Source organism: Myotis nattereri, assembly GCF_964212035.1.
Source record: "Myotis nattereri genome assembly, chromosome: 7".
Classification (NCBI taxonomy): domain Eukaryota; kingdom Metazoa; phylum Chordata; class Mammalia; order Chiroptera; family Vespertilionidae; genus Myotis; species Myotis nattereri.
Window position 1 is genome coordinate 13,476,214 of NC_138082.1, and position 22,520 is coordinate 13,498,733.

The following is a 22,520-nucleotide window of genomic DNA, read 5'->3' on the forward strand; positions in this document are numbered from 1 at the left end:
GTATTATAGAGTCTATTGAAACACAATTACCCCCCTAAAATCACCCTCAAGTTTTATTAAAGAGCCAAATTAAGGTCAATTTATTTGCTGTATTAAGTCCAGTTTCAGTTTGGCCTGGTTATTTGCATTGCTCTAGAGCAGTGGTTCTCAACCTTGGCTGCACCTTAGAATCACCTGGAAATCTTTTTAAAGTCCTGATTTCTGGGCCTCATCCTCCGGAAATTCTGTTTCTTTGTTACTAATGTTGTGGCCCCACCCCATAACAAAGAAACAGATTTTCCAGAGGATGAGGCCCAGAAATCAGGATTTTAAAAAGATTCCCAGGTGATTCTAATGTACAGCCAAGGTTGAGAACCACTGCTCTAGAGTCATTTGTATTTTTTCCTGACCCAAACCCAAACTAAATCACTTTTCCAAGGATAACTCATTTTAATCCCAGAAAACTAGAAGTAAATTTCAGTTTGTATTGGCTACAAATTCGTGTCTCTGTAGGTTAGGTACAGATTAATGAATGTATTCATTTCTACTTGTTGTCCTACAAAGTACCACAAATTTAGTGGCCTAAAATACAAATTTATTATCTTATAGTTCTGCAGATAAGTCTGAAATGGGTTTTGCTGGGCAAATAATTAAGGTATCAGCAGGTCTGCTTTCCTACTGGAGGCTCCAGGGCATAATCTGTTTCTAGTATTTTCCAGCTTTTAGAAGTTACCTGCCTTTTTGACTCATGATCCCTTCCTACTCTCTTTAAAGCAAGCAGCTAATTTCCTCTGACTCTTGTCCTGACTCGGTCTTATTAGAATCTTCCTGATTACATTGTACCACACAGATAATCCAGAATAATCTCATTATCTCAAGATCATTAACTTAATTGTGTCCACAAAATCCTTTTGCCATGTGAAGTAACATATTCACAGGTTCAAGGGATTAGGACATGGACATGTTTCGGGGCCATTATTCTACCTACCATGTGAATATATTTGGAAATATTCCTTTAATAGTGGGTCTCTTTACTTTTTCTTAGCCCAGTAAGTCACTTTTTAAAAAATTGCAATCTATTTGCACATTTGTCTAAATCCTTCATAAAAGTAAATGTCAGTAATCATGTCTTAGTAGAACATTGATTTTGATTGTCCTCCAGAAACAGTGAAAAACTTCTGTTGATCCATCTGTCTGTCCTCCTCCTTCATTTTGTTTGTCACCAACAGCACATATTTTACAGGATCATGCCCAGTTGTAAAAGCAATGATTGTAATTTCCCATGATGCATTACTTTGCTGTCCAAACAGCTCAGTTTATATAACCTGTATTCACTTTGCTGGTTGGGAATTACATTGCCAAAGCCAATATATATAAAATGTTCTTTCTCTTGGCTATAATTGTACATGTACTTTTTATTCATTTATTTATTGAGCAAATGTTTATTGAGTATCTGTGCAAGACACTGCAATAGGTAGTGGTGACCAGTAAGATATATAATAAGTCATGATTCAAAATATGGGAATATTGCTTTTAGTAGCTTAACTTCAGGGAGTAATTCAAGTATCTAATATTAAATACTTTCTGTCTGGGAGGCTGTTTCTAAAACCAAGGTCTCCCCATTCTTACTACTTTTAGCTAACTAGAAATAAAATTGGGATGTAAAGTATTAAAAGCTAATGCTTTCTATTCTAGTACTAACCTACAGATTGGTTGCATCGTAAATAATGGGCTTCTAAGTCTGTATTTTCACTCTTTCTTTTTGAAGGATGAAATAACAACACAAATTAAGCAGTTACTACATGCCCAGTGCTTTACATAAGTTAATTTACTCTACTAGGGATCCAGTGCACAAATTCGTGCACCTTGAAAGGAACCATGGGCCACGAGGCTGCAGTGGCACAGGGGTGGATCTCAGCCCATCCTCTGCGCCCCTGCCCAGTCCCTTCTGCAGTGGCCCCCAGTCCGCTCTCTGCCAGCAGCCCCGCTCCCACTGCTGCCACTCCTACGTGCTGACGGTGCCAGCCCCACTTGCACCCACTGACAGTGCGGAGCAATTGGGGCCGGCACCATCAGCGGGTGCAAGTGGGGCCGGCACCGTCAGCGGGTGCGAGCGGCAGCTGCTGCCCCGATTGCCCCACAGGAGCAGGGGGAAGCAGAGAAGCCCTCAGGGGCGATCAGGGCCGGCAGCCTCCGCTCGCACCCGCTGATGGTGCCGAGTGATCGGGACTGGCGCCGGGTGCCAGCAGTGGGTGGGAGCAGCGGCTCTGGCACTGGCTGCAGGTGCAAGCACGGCTGGCGCTGGCAGTGGGTGCGAGCAGCGGCTCCGGCACCAGCAGGGCCAGTACCGGCAGCAGATGCGAGCACCAGGTGAGACTGCAGTGCACAGGAACAGAGAATTTTCAGTAACCACCAGAGGCTCGCCCCAATGACAGCGACTGGCGCCCCGCCTTGGTCTGGCGCCCCCGCTCACCTGCTCCACCATACTGCTGTGCCTAACACCTGCCATGTTCCGCGCACACCCCTTGGTGGTCAGAGCATGTCATAGCAATTGGTTGTTTGGGTTGTTCCACTGTTAGGTCTATTTGCATATTAGCCTTTTATTATATAGGATGAGGAAGGTGTTACTATCATCATCATCCCCATTTCAATAGGTAACAGTAATAGAGATGATATAGTTGGTAATTGGTAGTTAGGATTTAAGTCTGGAGAACTGATTCCAGAGTTTTCTCCCTTAACACACAAATCAGTGTGTACAATGTCACACAGTGTTGACACTCAGTAAATAGTGTGGGATATAATGATTGCCCCAAATTTTTCCCAACTTTGGAATATAGCTGAAAAACTACAGTCTCAATGGATTGATACATACAGTGAACTGAACTTTTACAAACAGCTTAAATACTGCACAGATTAGTAAATAAAAGTCCTTTTTAAAAAAATTCTCACCCAAGGATAAGTTTTTATTGATTTTCTTTTTTAAAGAGAGGAAGAGAGATAGTGAGAAACATCCATTGGTTGCCTTCCGTATGCACCTTAATTGGAGATCAAACCTGCAACCTAGGTATGTGCCATGACAGGGAATTGAACCTGCCACCATGTGGTGTACAGGACAACAATCCAACCATCTGAGCCATCTAGCCACGGTTCAAAGTCCTTTTGATTGCACATAACAATAACTAGAGCCCAAGACATTGCAGTCTCAAGTTCACCACTGCCATTGTTGAAATCATCTCTTTAATTTTGATGGCACAACTTGGCGAATGTAGCTCTCAGCAAAATTACTCAGAACAAGGTTGAACTATTTTACTTGTATCTGTTTTGCCATGGACAATTATTTTCTCATAATTGAAGACTGCTGTCAATTTAGGTATTTGCTATGATTTGAAAGTTTGTGTCCTGTCAAAATTCATACATTGAAGTCCTAATGTCCAATGTGATTGTATTAAGAGGTAGGATCTCTGGGAGATGCTTAAGTCATGAGGCTGGAGCTGTCATGAATGGGATTAGTATTTTTATGAAAGAGATCCTAGAGATCCCTGGTCCTTCCACCAAGTGAAGACACACAAAAAGATGGCCGTCTACAATCCAGAAGAGGGCCTTCACCAGAACTGGACTATGCTGGCACCACGAGCTTGAAATCCCATAACTGTGAAAATAGAATTTTTTAAAAAAAGGATTTTTATTTACTAATCTGTGCAGTATTTAGGCTGTTTGTAAAAGTTCTGTTCACTGTATGTATAAATTTTTGCAGTTTATAAGCCACCTGGCATTTTGTTATAGCAGCCCAAACAGACTAAAACGGTATTATTTTTCCAGTTCTTAGAAAAATCCTGGAAGGAAACTCTTGGGTAAATAAATTTAGGCTGCCTGGTGACAGATTCTTGAAAATACATTTACTCATAACTAATCACAAAAAATGTTTTTTATGTTTGCTTTATTTGTACATTTGAGTGCTTACATGTTTCATTCATGTAAATGAGTAAGTTGCCTGGCTGGTGTTGCTCCGTGAACCAGGAGGTCAGGGTTTGATTCCCGGTCCAGGCACATGCTTGGGTTGTGGGCTCAATCCACAGTAGGGGGCATGCAGGAGGCAGCCAGTTGATGATTCACTCTCATCTTTGATGCTTCCATCTCTCCCTCTCCCTTCCTCTCTGAAATCAATAAAAAAAATATTTTAAAAAAAGGAAAAGTAACTTTTTCTATTCTAGGACACTCAAGTCTAAGTTATTTTCATGTTGAAGTTCGTAGATATTTCCCAACTCAGTTTAAAAAGTTTATGAATCTAGATAAGTTAGAGGAAAAATGAATTCAATTTATGTCCACATTTGTACAAGTCTGAAATATGGCCGTCAACAAGAAGGAGCATTATTCAAGGTAATTGAAAGTTGGGGATAAAATAGAAATGTGATTGATATAGTCCAATAAAATATAAGTATATTCAAAATAAGTTTATATTATAATTTGAAAGTAAGTTTTGTCAGCACACATGACTACATGTGACTAATTTCTACTGAATTGTTTCATCACTTCGAAATTATTTTCATAAATAAGGCTGTTTATCAATAGCTTTAAAGAAATAGGAGATAATGTCCTGAATGACCAATAAATTATATAGGATTTGGCAAAAGTTGGTTTGCAGTTATGAGTATGGGAAACAGTTAATAAAACTATTATAATAATCATAACCTGCATGACTTTTTCTATATGAACTGTAAACCTACTTTTGCCAAGTCCCTATAGTATTAGAAAAGGTTTTCTAGTCAATAAATATATTATTTTTCTACATTTCTGTATTTTCCAAATTTATAGGGAAACAGTTACTCAACATTTGACAAACTAAATAACCTTACATTCTTTGCTCTGGATGATTTAGTTACTAACTTGTCTGAGATCAAATTTTAAGACCTTTATACTGTGATATAAACATAGTTCTAAAGATGATACACTAGTAAATATCCTATCTAATAAAAGAGAAACATGGTAATTAGCTGTACATCCGCTACCCTTCCCATTGGCTAATTAGGGTGATATGCAAATTAACTGCCAGCCAAGATGGCGGTAGGCAGCCAGGCAGCTTGAAGCTAACATGATGCTTGCTTGCTTCAGTGATGGAGGACTCCAACGTTCCCCGCCTGCCGCTGTGGGCCTCTGAGCTTGCAGTTTGAAACATTGTTACAAATATAGAAGCTAAACAAAACCCCAGAAACCTGCTTACAGCCAGCTGGGATCTCAGAGCTGGAGTTGATACAGTGTTTCGATTATAGAACCAAAACAAACCAGATACCTGCTTTCAGCAGCTGAGCCTCAGAGCTAAAGCTGGCCCAGAAGAAAAAAAGGAGCAGTTGGGAGCTTCAGTCACCCGCCAGCCTGAAAACAGCCCTCAGCCCCTCACCCAGGCTGGCCAGGTACCCCAGTGGGGACCCCCACCCTGAAGGGGGTGTGACCAGCTGCAAACAGCCATCATCCCCTCACCCAGGCTGGACAGGCACCCCAGTGGGGACCCCCACCCTGATCCAGGACACCCTTCAGGGCAAACCAGCCGGCCCCCACCCATGCACCAGGCCTCTATTCTATATAGTAAAAGGGTAATATGCCTCCCAGCACCGGGATCAACGTGACAGGGGGCAGCGCCCAAATCCCGATCGCCCTGCGGCTCTGTGTGTGACAGGGTTTGGCGCCCCCCCCTCCCCCCATGGGCCCTGCTCTGTGTGTGACAGGGTAGAGCCATAACCTCCCCATTGGCCCTGCCCTGAGTGTGAGAGTGGCGGCACCCGAACCCCCTGATCGGCCCTGCTCTGTGGGTGATAGAGGGCGGTGCCCCAACTCCCCTATCGGCCCTGCTCTGTGCGTGACAGGGGGCAGCACCCCAACCCCCTGATTGGCCTTGGTCTGTGCGTGACGGGGTACGGAGCCCCAACCCCCCTGATGGGCCCTGCTCTGTGCGTGACAGGGCAGCGCCCCAACCCCCTGATTGGCCCTGCTCTGTGTGTGACGGGGGGTGGCGCCGCAACCTCCCCATTGACCCTGCCTTGAGTGTGACGGGGCGGTGCCCCAACCCCCCAATCGGCCCTACCCTGAGCGTGACTGAGGGTGGCATCACAACCTCCCGATCGACCTGCTCTGTGCATGACAGGGGGCGGCACCCCAACTCCCCAGCCAGCCCTGCTCTGATCCCGACCAGGGGCTGCACCTAGGGATTGGGCCTGCCCTCTGCCACCCGGGAACAGGCCTAAGCCAGCCGGTCATTATCTCCCAAGGGGTCCCAGACTGTGAGAAGGCACAGGCCAGGCTGAGGGACCGCCCCTCCCCCCCGAGTGCACAAATTTTTGTGCACCAGGCCTCTAGTCCTATATAATAAAAGGCTAATATGCAAATAGACCGAACGGCAGAACAACTGGTCACTATGATGTGCACTGACCACCAGGGGGCATGCGCCAATCATGGCGGGCATTGGCAGCAGGCGGAAGAGCACAGAACATGGCGGGCTCACAGTTCCTTTCTAGTTGCATGAATTCGTGCACTGGGCCCCTAGTATAAATAATAAATATGTAGGGATAAGACAAAGTGCTAAAAATTATTTTCCTTTTTTCAGAGAGGACAATAGTCTTAGCTTTGTAAAATTAATGATTGGCCTTGAAAACTTTGTTCATTAATTTATTCATAAAATATTTACTATAATGAGCCTACCTGCTGAAAGTGCACTAAGATTAGAGAGAGAGGGAAAGAGAGAAACATTGATGTGAGAAACACTGATTGGTTGCCTCCTATACACACCCCAACTGGGAATCAAACCTACAACCTGTTTATGTGCCCTGACCAGTAATTGAACCTACAACCTTTTGGTGCATGGAGTAACACTCAACCACTGTGCCACACCAGGCAGGGCCATGTAAGTGTTCTTAATGATACATATGAACAATGTATACATTCATATTTGTGCCTATCAAGCCACTGGTGGTAAATAAAGTAGATAGTATTTAAAATCTGTACTTTGCTGATGAAAAAAACACAATTATTTAAATCAATCACTGGACTATCATGACCCAGGTCCCTTTTGCATCCAGTTTACCTGTCTACTCCTAATCAAATAACAAATGATATGAGGAAAGGACACTTAGATAATTATTCATCTGGTAAAGGACTAAGATGGCTTTCTAGTCGTTTTGCTAGTAACATTTTAAATACGTCAAAATATAGTTTGTTGCCTCTGATAAAATGCTACCTCCTCAAAACAAATGATAAATTAGAAGAAACTTTTCTGTCCCAAGAAAAATGTGCTGCTCTCTGACCCTACAATGTCATTTCAAGGAATTTGTCCTTACAGATATACTTAGAAAAATATGCAAATATTTATGTATGAAAGGGCGAGGACTACGCCCTCCATCTTACCCTGGATCCTCCATTTTTGGGCAGCCATGTGCTCGGCAAGGCTTCTTCCCAGAAGCCCAAGCCTCTGCTAGCCACACCCAGGATTTCTTTAAACTAACCAATGACAATCAAGGGACGTGCGCGCCATAGATATGACCACATCCTGTGTAACAAGACCTGACTTGCACCTGGCCAATCAGCAGGGCCCACAGTCATCTGTCCTCCCCTCACTCCAACCCCCCTATTAAACCCCTTTTTTCCCACGGGGCTGGCACTCTCGTCTCGCCGCTGTGTCGGTAGAGGCTGGGAGCCAGACCCGGGTTTGTAATAATAAAGACTCTCTGCTTTTGCATCGGACTCGGCTGGCTCCTTGTTGGTCTTTTGGGGATCCTGAAATCTGGTCATAACACTGTATAAGGATATTTATTATTGCATTATCTGTAAGAGTAAAAAAAATCTAGAGAAACCCTAAATATCCCATCAATAGGGAAGCGGTATAGCATAGTGGTTAAGAATTGCCTGGATTAAAATCCCATCTCCACAGTTCACTAGATGTTTGATTATGGACAAATTATCTCACTGTGCTTTTAGCTACCCATCTGTAAAGAGTTAAAAACAGGGTCTACTTCATTGGCTTGTGATAGTATTTTGAACAGTGCCTAATCCATTGTATATGTTCAATACATTTTGGTTATCATTATTTTTTAGGGGGATTAGGACACATTTTGGTAGAGGCACACAATAGAATACTAGGCAACTATTTTAAAAAGAGGGCTCTATGTACTCTACTTAACCAGATGCTACCTCAGTTTGTCTCTCTCCAATGCCCAAGAAAAAACTTAGCTAGAGAGGAGCTAAATTTAAATTTAAATACACACACACTGGAGCTCTGGAGCAACATAAACTGTGAGGAGAGAAAAGAGTAGCCAATACTTTTGATGTATGTTTGGTGGTGGGTTCAGGAGAGAAAAGGGACCAGGGAAAGAATTATGAGCCTGATAGGAAATTGAGATCTGGCATCTTTTTGGTCACTAACTGCATAGATATGCCTTACTACACCAGAAACTCTAGCAGAGACTAATTTCTCCACCGCTTATTGTATGCAATCATGCTGAGTCAGAGGGTGAGTCAGCCCTGCTCTCTGGGAGGGAAAAGGAATGACCTCTTCCTGGGCAGCCAGGCCAATTTAGGAAAATTCCTTGCCCAGTGCCCTAATCAGTAGGTTGGTGCCTGAGAAAAATTAACTTATTCCCAGGGTGAGCAGTTGGCTTGCTCTACTCAACCTTGAGGATCAGGCCTAATTCCAGTTAATATCAGAATGTTCAAATTTAAGAGCATGTTGGGCACTGCCAAGGGAGAATAGAATAGGCACAGCCCTCAATTTGTAGCCTTAATTGTAAAGCGTTAAGGAAAATAACAGGTCACTGTATTGGAAGCATAGAAGCTCCTAATAGTCTTTTTGGTGGCTCGCTTAGCAGAAAGTTTTCTGCCCCCTTTAGGGTGGTTTTTCATTTTCCTTCTGAAAATTGCTTTTCTTGCATAGGGACTTAAAGAATTAAACCACAAAACATGAACAGAAGAAACAATTCCAATAAAAAAGATCACAGTGGAATAAGATATGGACTCTCAAGACTCAAATATATTATTAAAAATGATTAGGTATCTTTTCTGGCAATCAATAGATTTCTACAGGGTAGCACACTTTCCTAAAATCACTCCCTTTCAAGTTACTTGTCCTAATATTCTAGATTTGGATGAAAATAACTCGTTTTATCAAAGGGCAATATATTTTATAAACTGAGTCACAATGAAGGAGAGATGCAGAATGAGATGACAATGACAAACTTGAACCTGTTGAGAATGTACCTTATGTATACATGGGAATGATGTGAAAGGAAAATGACAGAACATTAGAGGCAAACCATAGAGATATAGAGCGGAAGGAGTAAGGAACACATCCCATCAAAAGGAACAAAAGGTTTGAAGACAGACACACACAGGTGGCTAGTGAAATGTAGGATAAACAAGGAGAGGTCATAGGTCAGAGTATGGCTACACACAGGAGTTTTGCGAATAATTCTAATTTCCCAAGGGAATGCTATTGCCCAGGGATACACCTCCTCACTCTCTCCGGGTTTGCAAGTGCAAAACAAGACCCATCCCATGAAAGGGTGTGACTGTTTGGTTCTTTCTACTAAGCAAACAGTAAACATCCACTTCATGCTTTATGGGAATTGAAGTTTGGGTTTTGGGAACTACAGGGAGGCATCTATTCTATTATTAACTTTACACCTGCCACACTACACCTCAGATAAAAACCTGGTTGCGCCCTAGCCAGTTTGACTCAGTGGACAGAGCATGGGCCTGCAGACGTAAGGTTCCCGGATTTGATTCCGGTCAAGGGCATGTACTTCGGTTGCAGGTTCCTGGTCAGGGCACATGCAGGAGGCAACCAATTGATGTGTTTCTCTCACACTAATATTTCTGCCTATCTTTCCCTCTCTTCCACTCTCTCTGAAAATCAATGAAAAAATATCCTTGGGTGAGGGTTAAAAAAATAATAAAAATAAAAAAACCTGGTTGTTTCCAGTCTTAGAAGAAAAAAAAAAAGGCAAAAAAATGTTGGCCTTTATTCTTCTTGGCAGGGGAAGTTGAGGTTAATGGAATTTAGTCATGCTTTACTGCTCCTTTTAGACTTCCAAAGTTATCCCAGGATTTCCCAGCAGCAAAGTAGATGCTTCTGTTCTAGAACAATGGGCCAAGGTCACCTTACCCCTAGGAACATGAGGAAAACCCGAGTCTTGGAAGAATGTAAAGACCTCAGTAGGTTCAGTTTCCTGTCCTACTTTGATCTTGTGGCTTATCACAATCTTTTTTTAATTTAGAAAATAATTTATATTAATAATGTATAGTACACTCTGGCAGGGAGGTTATTTGTCCTGCTGAAGATGGTAAATCCTGTAAAGTGGAAGTGGAATAGAAGACATTGGGCTCCACTACTGTAATCAAACTGATACTAAATGTGTTACATGAAGACTACTTCATTTGGACCTGGTATGTAACCCACCTACAACAACCTAAGATGGATAATCTATAAGCAACCTAACAAAGACTAAGTTAATTTTCTCCTATATATAGCCTTAATACCATGAAGAGCATTTCAGTTCCAATGTGCCAAGGTTCTTGAACTATATTTAGAAGCTTAAAGAATTTGAGACAAAGTAAAGGGCCTCAAAGCATGTTTTTGTTTGTTGTTTTAAGAGAGCGGAAAGGAGAGAAACATCAATTTGTTGTTCCACTTACTTATGCATTCATTGGTTCATTTTTGTATTAGCCCTGACTGGGGATTGAATCCATAAGCTTGGTGTATTGGACGATGGTCTAACTGAACTACCTAGCCAGGGCCTAGCTCTATCTATATATGATAGGGGAGTTACCAACTCTATATTGGATATAAAAGCAAGAGAGTTGGGTTATGTGGTAAGTAAATCACAAAATAGTTATAGATTAACTATTAATTTCATTTTATAATTATGGTCTATTTTTTTTCTCTGTATCTTCCTCTTCATTACTGCAGTACATATCACACAGGGCCTCTGGCAGGAAGTAATTGTCCCCCGATATCTACCCTTGTAGTGGTTTAATTCTTTGACCCTCTTCCCATCAAAAGATGGGATGTGTGTTTCCTCCCCTTGAATATGGGTGGGCTCTGACCCATAAAGTACAGAGGAAGTGATGCTATTTATGTAACTTCTGAGGTTCAGTCATAAGAAGCCTTTAGCATTCTCCTAGGTCTCTAGGAATCTCTTGTTCCTGAAGCCCTAAACCACCCTGTCAGTACAACTATCCTGAGGTCACGAGTAAATGCTCTAGAAGATAATCCCATCTGAACCTGTCTTCCCAACATTCTGCCCAGGAGCCAAACATGGGAGTGAAGATGCTATCTGGAGACTGAGTCCTCCACCCACAGTTGCTCCAGTCCTCAGCTATTACTCATCCCCAAACATCTCTGCTGTGCTTTCTGTATTTTGAACCCAGGGAACCTCATGAATATAAGACGACGGTTGTTGTTTTACACCACTAAGTTTTGGGGTGGTTTGTTACACAGCAAAAGATAACTAAAACCCCTTTAGAATCTCTGTGTGTTTAGGTAGATGGCTGGATAGTTAGAGGCTGTATTTCCTAACCTCCTCTCGTGCAGGGGAATGTGGTTATAAGTCTTGCCTGTGGGATGTGAGTGGAAATGATGCAATAAAGTCAATAAAACATTAAATGGCACACTTCCTCTCCCTCTTCCACTCCTTTCGGCTGAGACGGTGATAACTGGAGCAGCTACCTGGGATCCACAGACATTGCGTTTGGCTGTCACAGATTAGCTTCCCCAGGCAGCGGACTCAGCAGAGTTTAGAGTTCAGAATATTTAAAAGGAGTTTCCCAGGGATCAACACCTAAAGGGAGGGGAAGAAAGCAGGAGTGGCAAAGTTAAAAGCTGGATTGCAATGCAGATCCAGTGACAGCCTCAGCCAACCCCCCAGAGAGCTCAGGAGCTAAAACAGCCCTTCAGAATTGTCCCCCATTGGGTCTAAATGGCCTTTATACTCCCACATGTATCAGTCATTGGATATGGGTCATCCTGTCCTATGCTTTTGTTAAGTTATAACATATTAGTTGTCTATTTGTGAATAACTAACCCAAAACACAGTGGCTAAACCCAACATTTATCATCTTACAGTGTCTGTGTGTAAAGAATTCAGAAATGTACAGGGTTGCAGTTAAGCTGTTGGCTGAGGCTTCAGTCATCTCAACTCAACTGGGGACCAAAGGACTCAGTTCACTCACTTGGTTGCTGACAGGGCTCTTCCTTACCATGGCCTTCCTCCTCAGGCTGCCTAAGTGTTCTCACAACATGCAGTTGGTGATCTGGGAGGAGAGAATCAGAGAGTCCAAGACAGAAGCCACAGTCAGACCAGCCTGCACTCAAGGAGAGGGGTTACATAAGGATGGAATCCCAGCCGCCAGGGGCACGGGGGCAGGCTCAGAGGCTGCCTACCACACAGCACACACACAATTTTGTATCCTGCCTTTTTCAGTTTTCATCAACTTAAATGTTTTGCTACATGTTCTTCATTAAAAAAATGTTTTTAAAAATTATGAAAGCAACATTTAATCCCCCCCACTGCTGAAAGCAATATTCTTGTAAAAAATTTCAAATGTGTAAATGATACATCTGTAAAACTTTTTTTTTATGCTTTCCTATTAGTTGAAGAACCCAGAGGTATCCACAATTAAGTTTTATTAATCTGCTGAGAAACTTTACATATATATACACACAGTACTGTGCATTTAGTACTGTGCATTTAAAGTTCTTAATATATCTTGGAGCTTTTTTCATATCACCATGTAAAGATCTGGTTCATTCTTTTTTTGGGGGGGGGGGTCATTCTTTTTAACATTGGAATATTTCATTTCATGATTATATTAAAAATATGTTAAGCAGTCTCCTATTGATAGACATTTAAATTTTTTGTTCATCTAGCAAAAAGATGTAAATGTACATTCTTACCCATGTGTCTTTGCAAACTCATGCTGATATAACTTTAGGATTAATTCCTGGGAAGTAGAATTCTTGGGTCTAAGAAATGCACATTTAAAATTCTTTTTAAAATATATTTTATTGATTTTTTACAGAGAGGAGGGGAGAGGGATAGAGAGTTAGAAACATCGATTAAAGAGAAACATCGATCAGCTGCCTCCTGCACACTCCCTACTAGGGATGTGCCTGCAACTAAGGTATATGCCTTTGACCAGAATCAAACCTGGGACCCTTTAGTCCGCAGGTCGACGCCCTATCCACTGAGCCAAACCAGTTAGGGCTGCACATTTAAAATTTTGATGGATATACAGTGTATGACTGTGTGTGTCTCTAAATAATGGCTAACACTGAGTATCAGTAAATTTAAAAATTTTGTCAGGTCTAGCCATGGCCAACACTGAATTATGTACATACCTGTATTAGACTGTTATGACATTAGTGTAACTGATGTTTACATACCTTTTATTACAGGGTTAGCTCCTTGAGGCACAAACTTAACTGCATTTCTTTTTGTAGTCCTAGTACTTACTATCAAACTTGCCACACAGTAGATACTCTGCAAATGTTTAATAAATGTCAGAGTTGAATTTAAGGCTTTGAGAAATCACAAAACCACAAAACCTGCCTCCAATTTGACCCTTATTCTCTCTGGCCTTCATTTTCACAATTACAAAATGCATGTATAAGACTAGATTTTTCTAGTCCTTTTTAGATCCAACATTATATGCTTCTGAGAAGTAAATTAATGTTATCTTCTGATCTCTTTACATACCAATTTAAAATTAAATATTACAGTCTAATCCTAGACCATACATTTGCCATATTTTTCTTTTTGCTTTTGGGTTTTATTGCCATATTTTTCAATACCAATGTATTGCTTTTCCGTTTAAGTTATTTTGACAAATCAGTCATAGGTAGGTCTCTATCTTTAATCTTCAAAATTTTTCAGTGGTATAAAACCACAAGAAAACACATTAAACAATGAGTATTTGGTTCTGAGATCCTTGTTTTCTTAAAATATGGACCCTAAGTATAGTCACAGTTTTCTAACATTTTTGTCTCTTGGGCTAAATTAAATAAGCAAACTGATAAGAGTACTATGCAATTGTTAAGATAGTTTGAAATACTGGTTATTAAAAATTATTAGGGAATTATCAGCTATCTTCATATTTTTATAAAATGTCACTATATATGTATATACACAATTTTTTGTTCCAACAGATCCTTATATCTTTTTCATGTCTACTTGTTTCCAAAAGTTGTCAATCACAAACATAAGGTCTAGCCATGCTAAAAGAAGCCTTATAAAGTGACCTAAAAAATAGTGTCATATTTATGTATAGCATTAACTTCTGCATGAATCATAATTTTTAGCCACACCATTGGTAATGGGTGACTTTGCTAATGACATTTTAACAGTAGTCATGAATGACAATGTTAACATTTACATATTAACTTTAGTTCCTCTGTCCTTGGGAGCCTGACTAGTGGTGGGGTAATTTGTTTGGGTAGCAGTAAGGCTGACAGTTTATATCAACCAAAGCTTTACGTTGGCAAAAGAATCCACGCATCCACTTCCATGCAAATCAACAGCTCTAACTCCCCTTCACTGCCTTTCCTATCACGAGCACACAGTCTCCCCTCTTCTGACAGCACCATTTTATGCTTTGCTCTTTTTTAAGGGTTAGAATCCAACAAACAGTAAGTTTTACAATGACTGGTAAAAATTCCATCCATTATTAAAAATAAGCAGAATTCTGTACAATTAATTTTCACAACCCTGGGTGAGATACTGTAGTAGCAGTATTTCACTGACTGGGTTGACCTTGACCAAGTTACTTAATTACTCTGAGCTTTAGTGAAGAAATGTTTTTCTTTTAAAAGATACAATCTGGAGCTTACATTAGACATGACTTTCCCTTACAATCAATGGAATTGAGTTTATATCAGAACAGCAGAAAGGAATAATCAGGAAAGCAGAAAGGGATAATAAAACAAAAGGATTCTGAACGTGAATTTTGAAAAAAATTTAATATAGCTTTAGATTACCTCCAAGATTAGCTGTAAAATTTTTCCTTTGTGTTTTGACAATTAAAAATTATGAAAGCTATTAGTTTATTTTCTATTACTGGAAATTTATCTGACTTAATACTATACATGGTACTAATATAATGAATATGAAACATCAATGAAGACCTACATTATAGATCTCTTCAGACCTCCCTCATTCCCGGTGGGTGTATGTACGTGTAATCTATTATCCAAAGAAAAATGTCACATAACCACCATGACATTATATAAACAGGTACAAGAGAATACAGAAAAATGTGTTGCCCATTAAGCTGCTCAATACCAATTCTTAGAATATGCATCAATGGCAGGGAATTATGTGTAGCAGTTAAGAACAATACATTTTGAAGTCAGACCTCAGCTTGAGTCTGACTTTTTTGTTGTGGCCTTGAGCAAGCTACCTAATATTACCTGGGCTTCAGTTTCTTCACCTGTAAAATGAGATACTACTATCTTATAGGGTCAGAGCAAGGACAAAACAAGATAATACATGTAAGCTTAGTGGTTACTTCGCACACAGAACAAGTTGAATAACCATTAGCTATCGTTATTATAATTTTCCAGGATACATACAGTATATGATTATGTATTTTTTCTATGTACCCACCCTGACAGAATGCTTAAATCTTTATTTTAACAATAAAAAAGGGGGTCCTGCCCTCGCCAGTGTGCTCAGTGGTTAGAGTGTCAGCCTGCACACTGAAGGGTTACGAGTTTGATTCTCGGTCAAGGGCACAAACCTGGGTTACAAGTTCTCGATTCTGGCCCCAGGTGGGGCTTGTGCAAAGGCAACCAATTGATGTGTCTCGCTTACATCAATATTTCTCCCTCCCTTCCTCCCTCCCTCCCTTCCTCCCTCCTTCTCTCCCACTCTCTCTAAAAATAAATGGAAAAAACAGGTGAGGATTAACAAAAAAACAAAACAAATTAAAAAAGGGGTCCTAATGGAAGCTTTGCTTCTTTAACCCATTTACAAACATAAATGACCTATAAAGATAAACAAAAATTCATATTTTAAGGATTTTCTTTGTATTCATCACAAAGACTATTAATGCTTTTACATGAAAAAGCATGTGTACATGTTTATTAAACTATTTAATGTTTACACACAATACATAAACATTCTTGGAAGCTCCAAGTTCTTTGATGATTGCAATATTGTTTTCAAATAAGCATGATAGAACCTTAAATATTACATCATTCAGATTATTTTTTAAAGAGAGAAACCTCTAAGAGATCACTCCAACATAGTTGTCCATTAAGTATCTGTAGCAAAACTGGTAGATGTTTCAGCATATGGATGGTTCCTCTACTGCCTGGGCACCCTCTGTGACAGCTTTAACACATTTGGCCATGGTCTGTGAGGCTCTGCTAATTGAATCTGAAAGAGATTTTAAAAAGTTGGACTTTGATAATACAACTTTAAAAAAGCACATAGTAAAATGTAGGAAGCTGATATAGGGTTAAGCCTCGGACTGGACCCCAGCAGTAAAACTCTGTTTCACATATTCAGGAACAACAAAAAAAAGGCTATATAAAATTATGCAACTATGTGTAAATTTTGTGAGATCAACCAACAAATTCAGAGAATAAGCCCCTTATTAGCTAAATGCTTTTAATAAGTATTCCTAGGTATGATTAAATAATTACATATAGCAAACAATGTGCCAGTATGCAACAATTAAACATATTATAGAAAAGCATTAAAGACTCTGGAAAAATATGTGAATATATACTGTAATTGGAAAAAAGGTCACACAACAATGTGTATTAAAACGCATTCAACTGTACACTTTATGGGTAAATTTCATGACCTATGAATTACATTTCAACAGCTATAAAAAGCAAACAAAAACCCCATAGTAACTGAATAATCTGTTTTTGTTAGAATAATATATGTATATATCCCCGAGTGATTGGCCAAAATGTTAAAAATAAATATAGTTATTTCTGAGTAGTGGGGTCATAGTGAGTTTTTCTTGCTATTTTTAGCTTAGGCATATATTCTACAATGAATACAACTTTTATAACATTACTAAACATCCTATTAAAAATAATCTTAGATATAAATTGTACCAAAAAAATTAAAATATACTCCTACCTGCTTTTAGATATAAAAAAATGTTTAAATCATCTATCAAGTACCTCATAACCTAGATGTTATATCAAGTGTTGTAAGATGTGCAGTAAACAAGTTTCAGTTAGTCTGCATTCCTTAAAAACATTCCTAACCCCTTCCATCAGAAGCACCATTTAACACGTTTCACCACTGAAGTATTTTGATTCTTCTACTGTAATTCTCAGGAAAACTTTCACAGAAAAACTCTCCCTAAATTGCTACACAGTGATACTAAATACAACAGTAAAATTTTATATTTAAAATCTGTTAACTTTTCCTGCATTTTCAAACTCTGCTTACATTTTAGAAAAGGGAATTACAGTAAAATCAGAAAATATGAATTATACCAGTTCTGATGTTTTAAGATCTTCAAAAATTAAAAATATTAAATACAAACAGGTTGTAATCACAATGCTGAATTATTCCTTACCACCTTTCATACTTGTCAGTCATGTTGACAACTGCATACCTGTCATATAGAAGTCTTTTATTGTTAGCTGAGGTGGAACAAGAGGATCAGCAAGTAGTTGCTGGTTCACTAGCTGCAAAAGAGGAGTAAGAGATCAATAATAGTATTAAAAAGTACTACTGTTACACTGAAGGATACACTATTATGAAAACTGCATATAAGTAAGTTTTTACCTTGGAGAGCTCACTTGCTTGCTGGAAATAATTAGCTCCTTCAACATCATCATATCGAACAAGATTAGGAGAGACTTCTTCCAATCTGTTCCTTACTTGATCCAGAGTATCATATGGAAGAGTTATGCCTGCTATCTATAAACATATCAGGACCCAAAAATTGACAAAAAGCTTTAATACTTAAAATTTTCAAATACTATATGGGTGGGCAAAAGTAGGTTCACAACTGTTTATATGAAAAATACAATAATGAATAAATAATAATCTCTCTCTATATATAAGGCTAATATGCAAAGTGTCCCCTCGGGAGTTTGACTGGGAGTTCTATTGCTCACTATGACGTGTGCTGACCACCAGGGGGCGGCATGGAACAAAGGAAGGCCTCACAGGCAGCTGAAAGGCCCCAATCAGCCCTGATCTCCGGCCAAGCCTAGAGACCCTACCCGTTCACGAATTTCATGCCCCGGGCCTAGAATAAATGCTGTGTTGCACATACAACTGTAAACCTATTTTTGCTCATCCCTGTATGTAACTGCGACTATGGTGAAATACACAGTACTACTGAAAATCTACTGGTGTCCATTAGTGTGTATATTAAGGAAGGGGGTAAGAGGGGAACACAATTGTAAAAAACACTGGTAATCCATAAATAGCTGTCAGTACACTAGTAATTTATCTTTAGAAAATAGACTGATTATGAAATAAATGACTGAAGAGATAATGCTATGCTAAAGGTGACTGACTGCTTGTTATTGATTATATACAGCTTATAAACAACTACATTATTTTAAATCTCATGATTCTTTTTCTAGTAAAAAGAGTTAAAAGAAATATAAGACAAGTCAAAAATTAAAATACCAATTTCAAATTTCCATTTTTTAAACACATTTTCCCTGTAGAGATAATTCAAATCATCTTTGCATTACAGACTTGGGTCTTCCTTGACTTTGAAAACCATTCTGACAAACTAACATGTCAAGCAACCAAGAATAAATACCTCCGAGAGGGCTCTTAAAATTTTCCAGTCTTCTCTCGCCAAGCCAGGAGGGGTCACTGCTACTTTAGTCTGCTGAGCTCGGCCCTCAGTATTGACATAAGTAGCAGACTTCTCTGTGTAAGCTGCGCCTGGGAGAATAACATCAGCTATAGGAGCTCCAACATCACCGTGATGTCCTGTGAAAAGATGGATAATGGCAAACAACATTTTAAAAAACTGATTAGGTACTATTACATAAACATAGTAAACATTTTTAAAATTATAAAAGTGTTTAAAAAATAAAAACAATACAATACTGAAACACTGGAATAAAGATTAAAACCAACCTTGCCCACAATTCAACTTCCTTCCCCAAAAAAATTACTGTTAAAGTACTTGATATGTATCTTTCCAGATTATTGTTTGCAAATACACAAATATGTATCTCATACACATATATAGTGACAACTAGGTATATTATTTCTCTTGATGATTATAAAGTGAAAATGCTCATATGAATGTTAGTGAAATTTGGTAAAGTAGACTGAAATGGTGGAGAAACAAAAAGTGTACAACAAGAATAAGACAGTAGTAACACTGAAAAGGGTATATACAGAGAATTATAAAAAATAGTATAATGAATCACTAATAGTTTAACAAACTGTTGGGGGAGGAAGAAATTAAATGAAGAATTATAGCACAACATATAAACTTTTTCATTTGTGTACATGCTTGTATATGCATAGGAAAATGTATGAAGCATGCATATCAAAACCACAATCACCCTGGCCGGGTAGCTCAGTTGGTTGGAGCGTCATTCCCATATGCCAAGGTTGTGGGTTTGAGCCTGGTCAGGGCACATACAAGAATCAGCCAATGAATGCATAAATAAGTAGAGCAGCAAATCTCTCTCTCAAAATAATAAAAATTAAAAAATAAATTACTTAACAAACAACAACAAACCACAATCAATAATTATCTCTGGATAGAACTATAGAATTTGAGTTTATGCATTTCAGTTTAACTTTATCAAACTAAAGATACAAACTACTTCCATGAAAAGCCTATTGTAAATTTATGGTGTTTATGTGTAAAATGAAGTGGAAAATTATGTAATACTTTTCTCTGTAAAATATCGAGAAAACTCTGGACTCTATTTATTCCAGGGAAATTTGATTTCATTTCATACAATGAATGAGAGTTCAAGAAAATGAGTCAAATATTAAAGAAAAAGCCCAAGGAGCACTATTAAATATGATGCATTAAAGTCCTGTAATACAGGACTCATGATTTTTAACGTTTTTACATGGTTTCTTTGAAAAGCTGAATTTTAATGTTATATAACATCTCATTGTATAAATAAACCAGAATTTAACCATTCCTATTATTAGGAGCATTTAGGTTTAATTCTCTTATTAAATCACATCAAGTAATAATTCTTAATAGCAGTACCAACTATCTATACTAATAGAGGAATATGCAAATTTTCCAGGACGCCTTCACGTAACAACCAATCAGGACGGGGATAGGGGCAGGGGCAGGGGCACGGCGGAGAGCTCTCAGCAGCCTGTGCCGGGGTTCTGAAGGGTGTGGAGAGGAAGGGAGAGCAGATAGGCAGTTAGGGGGATCAGGCCAGGAGGGGAGAGCAGTTAGGGGGATCAGGCTGACAGGGGTGAGCAGTTAGGGCCATCAGGCTGGCAGAGGAGCAGTTAGGGGCAATAGGCAAGCAAGCAGGTGAGCAGTCAGGAGCCAGTGGTTCTGGATTGCAAGAGGGATCCAGGATTGGAGAGGGTGCAGGCTGGGCTGAGGGACACCCCCCACCCACCTCCCCGTGCACAAATTTTGTGCACCGGGCCTCTTAACAAATAAAACCTTTAACTTGGTTTTAAAAATATTGGGAGGGTGTGTGGGGGAAACTCCTGAATGGAGAATATTCAATCCACTGAATATACTGCCATACAGTTTCTACAATACACAGCGTGCTATTCTCTTCCGTTTCTGGTGTCACAGATGCTACTTACCTTGATAAATAATGAAACAATCCTTTGGCAAATCCTGTCGAGTGATACAACCTCCATCTGCTCCGAGGAGAAATAACACTTTGGGAGGGTTCTTTCGAATTGCTTCCACCCCAGGCTTATACCCAAGGTCTAAAGCAGCTACTTGGCTTGCAATCCTGTAGAATTAGGAATTTTTAGCATAAGTACCATGTTTCACTATAAAAAATTAAATGAGTCCTGGCCGGTGTGGCTCAGTTGGTAGGAGCATTGTTCCATACACCGAAAGGTCAGAGGTCAAGGCTTCCATTCCTAGGTTGCCGTTTCTATCCTCAGCTGGTCAGGGTGTTAATGGAAGACAACTGATCGATATTTCTTTCTCACATTGATGCTTTGCACTCTCTCTCCCCCTTCCTCTCTCTCTGAAAATCAATGAAAATATCCTCGGGTTTAAAAAAATATTTAATGTGATACCTAAACCATCCCTCACCTTTTTTATCCATTTAAAACAGATGTCAAAAGCAGAAACAATAATCTTTTACTTTTAAGAATGGCTAAAAAACAAACAAACAAACAAGATGTCTAGGACACTGTGTTTCTTCCTTAGCTAATATTTAATGAAATAATTTTGGAAGCTTTCTGCCAATTGCAATTGTTTTAAGTTGATTCTTATTCAATACAGTTAAGCCATAAAACACATGATAAGCCGAACACAGTAAATTAGAGAAAAATGGGTGAATTTGAAAGCCAAAAGGGATAAATTTAAACACACTCATAAAACTGTAATTCAGAGAAAACATAATGAATACAATGGTGTATGTCTCTATGGAATTTTTTTCTGTGAACATATATAACTCTTATAAGCAGAAAATAATCTTTTAAAAAAGATAGATGTTTATCTCTCACATTGATGTTTCCCTTTCTCCCTCTCCCAATTCTCTCTCTCTCCAATCTATGGAAACATATTCTCTGGTGAGGATTAAAAAAAATTCATAGCTGAATCCTTTGCAGAAACTGACCAACTGATCCTAAAATTCATAAGGACTGCAAAAGACCCAGAATAGCCAAACCTATCTTAAAAATGCAAGTTGTGCCCAGCCAGTGTGGCTCAGTGGTTGAGTGTTGACCTATGACCCAGGAGGTCACAGTTTGATTACTGATCAGGACACATGCCCAGGTGTGGGCTCAAACCCCAGTGTGAAGTATGGAGGCAGTCAATCAATGATTCTCTCTAATCATTGATGTTTCTCTCTCTCTCTTCCTCTCTGAAATCAATAAAAATATATTCTTTAAATTATTTCTAATAACAGGAAGAAATTTTTATTTGGTAATAAGAATCAAAATGAGGACACAAAATTGTATGCATAGTATGATTTCAACTATATTATTTTACACGGAAAATAAAAGACCAGACAAGAGTGACCAAAATAGCAATAGTAATTATCTACAGATAGTGGAATAAAGAAAACTTTTATTTCATACACTTTTTTCTCTTTCGAAACTGTCTTAAACTTGCATTGTTAATATACTCACCAAAAAACTTCAGATATATTCTCAGTAAGTTAGCTCACATTTTCATCATTTAATCAAAGACATTGCAATTTTTGAAACAAGTTTTACTGATTCAGATTTTCAAGATTTCTCAGCACTTAACTGAAAATTTGGGTATTTTAAAATACTTTTTATTATCTTGGGTTTTTCTCACAAAGAAAATAAAGGTTTCTATTTCATACCAGCTAAGATAATGTTGTTCAATATTAAGTTGTTTGTAAA

General features: G+C 39.0%; 2 protein-coding genes across 3 annotated transcripts in view; one reads left to right on the forward strand and one right to left on the reverse strand.

The window, feature by feature from the left end:
• Window positions 1-22,520, forward strand: part of EEF1B2 (eukaryotic translation elongation factor 1 beta 2) — a 60,505-nt gene that overhangs the window by 13,890 nt on the left and 24,095 nt on the right. The gene's annotated exons all lie outside the window — the stretch shown is intronic.
• The window catches only part of NDUFS1 (NADH:ubiquinone oxidoreductase core subunit S1), a 28,037-nt gene continuing 20,472 nt past the window's right edge, over window positions 14,956-22,520 (reverse strand). The window contains exons 15-19 of the mRNA XM_081095487.1: window positions 20,772-20,926; window positions 18,772-18,947; window positions 17,775-17,909; window positions 17,602-17,674; window positions 14,956-16,394 (exon numbers count right to left, since the gene is read on the reverse strand). Coding sequence (XP_080951613.1) covers window positions 16,303-16,394; window positions 17,602-17,674; window positions 17,775-17,909; window positions 18,772-18,947; window positions 20,772-20,926 — 631 coding nt within the window. The 3' untranslated portion in view covers window positions 14,956-16,302. The remainder of the gene's footprint in view (window positions 16,395-17,601; window positions 17,675-17,774; window positions 17,910-18,771; window positions 18,948-20,771; window positions 20,927-22,520) is intronic.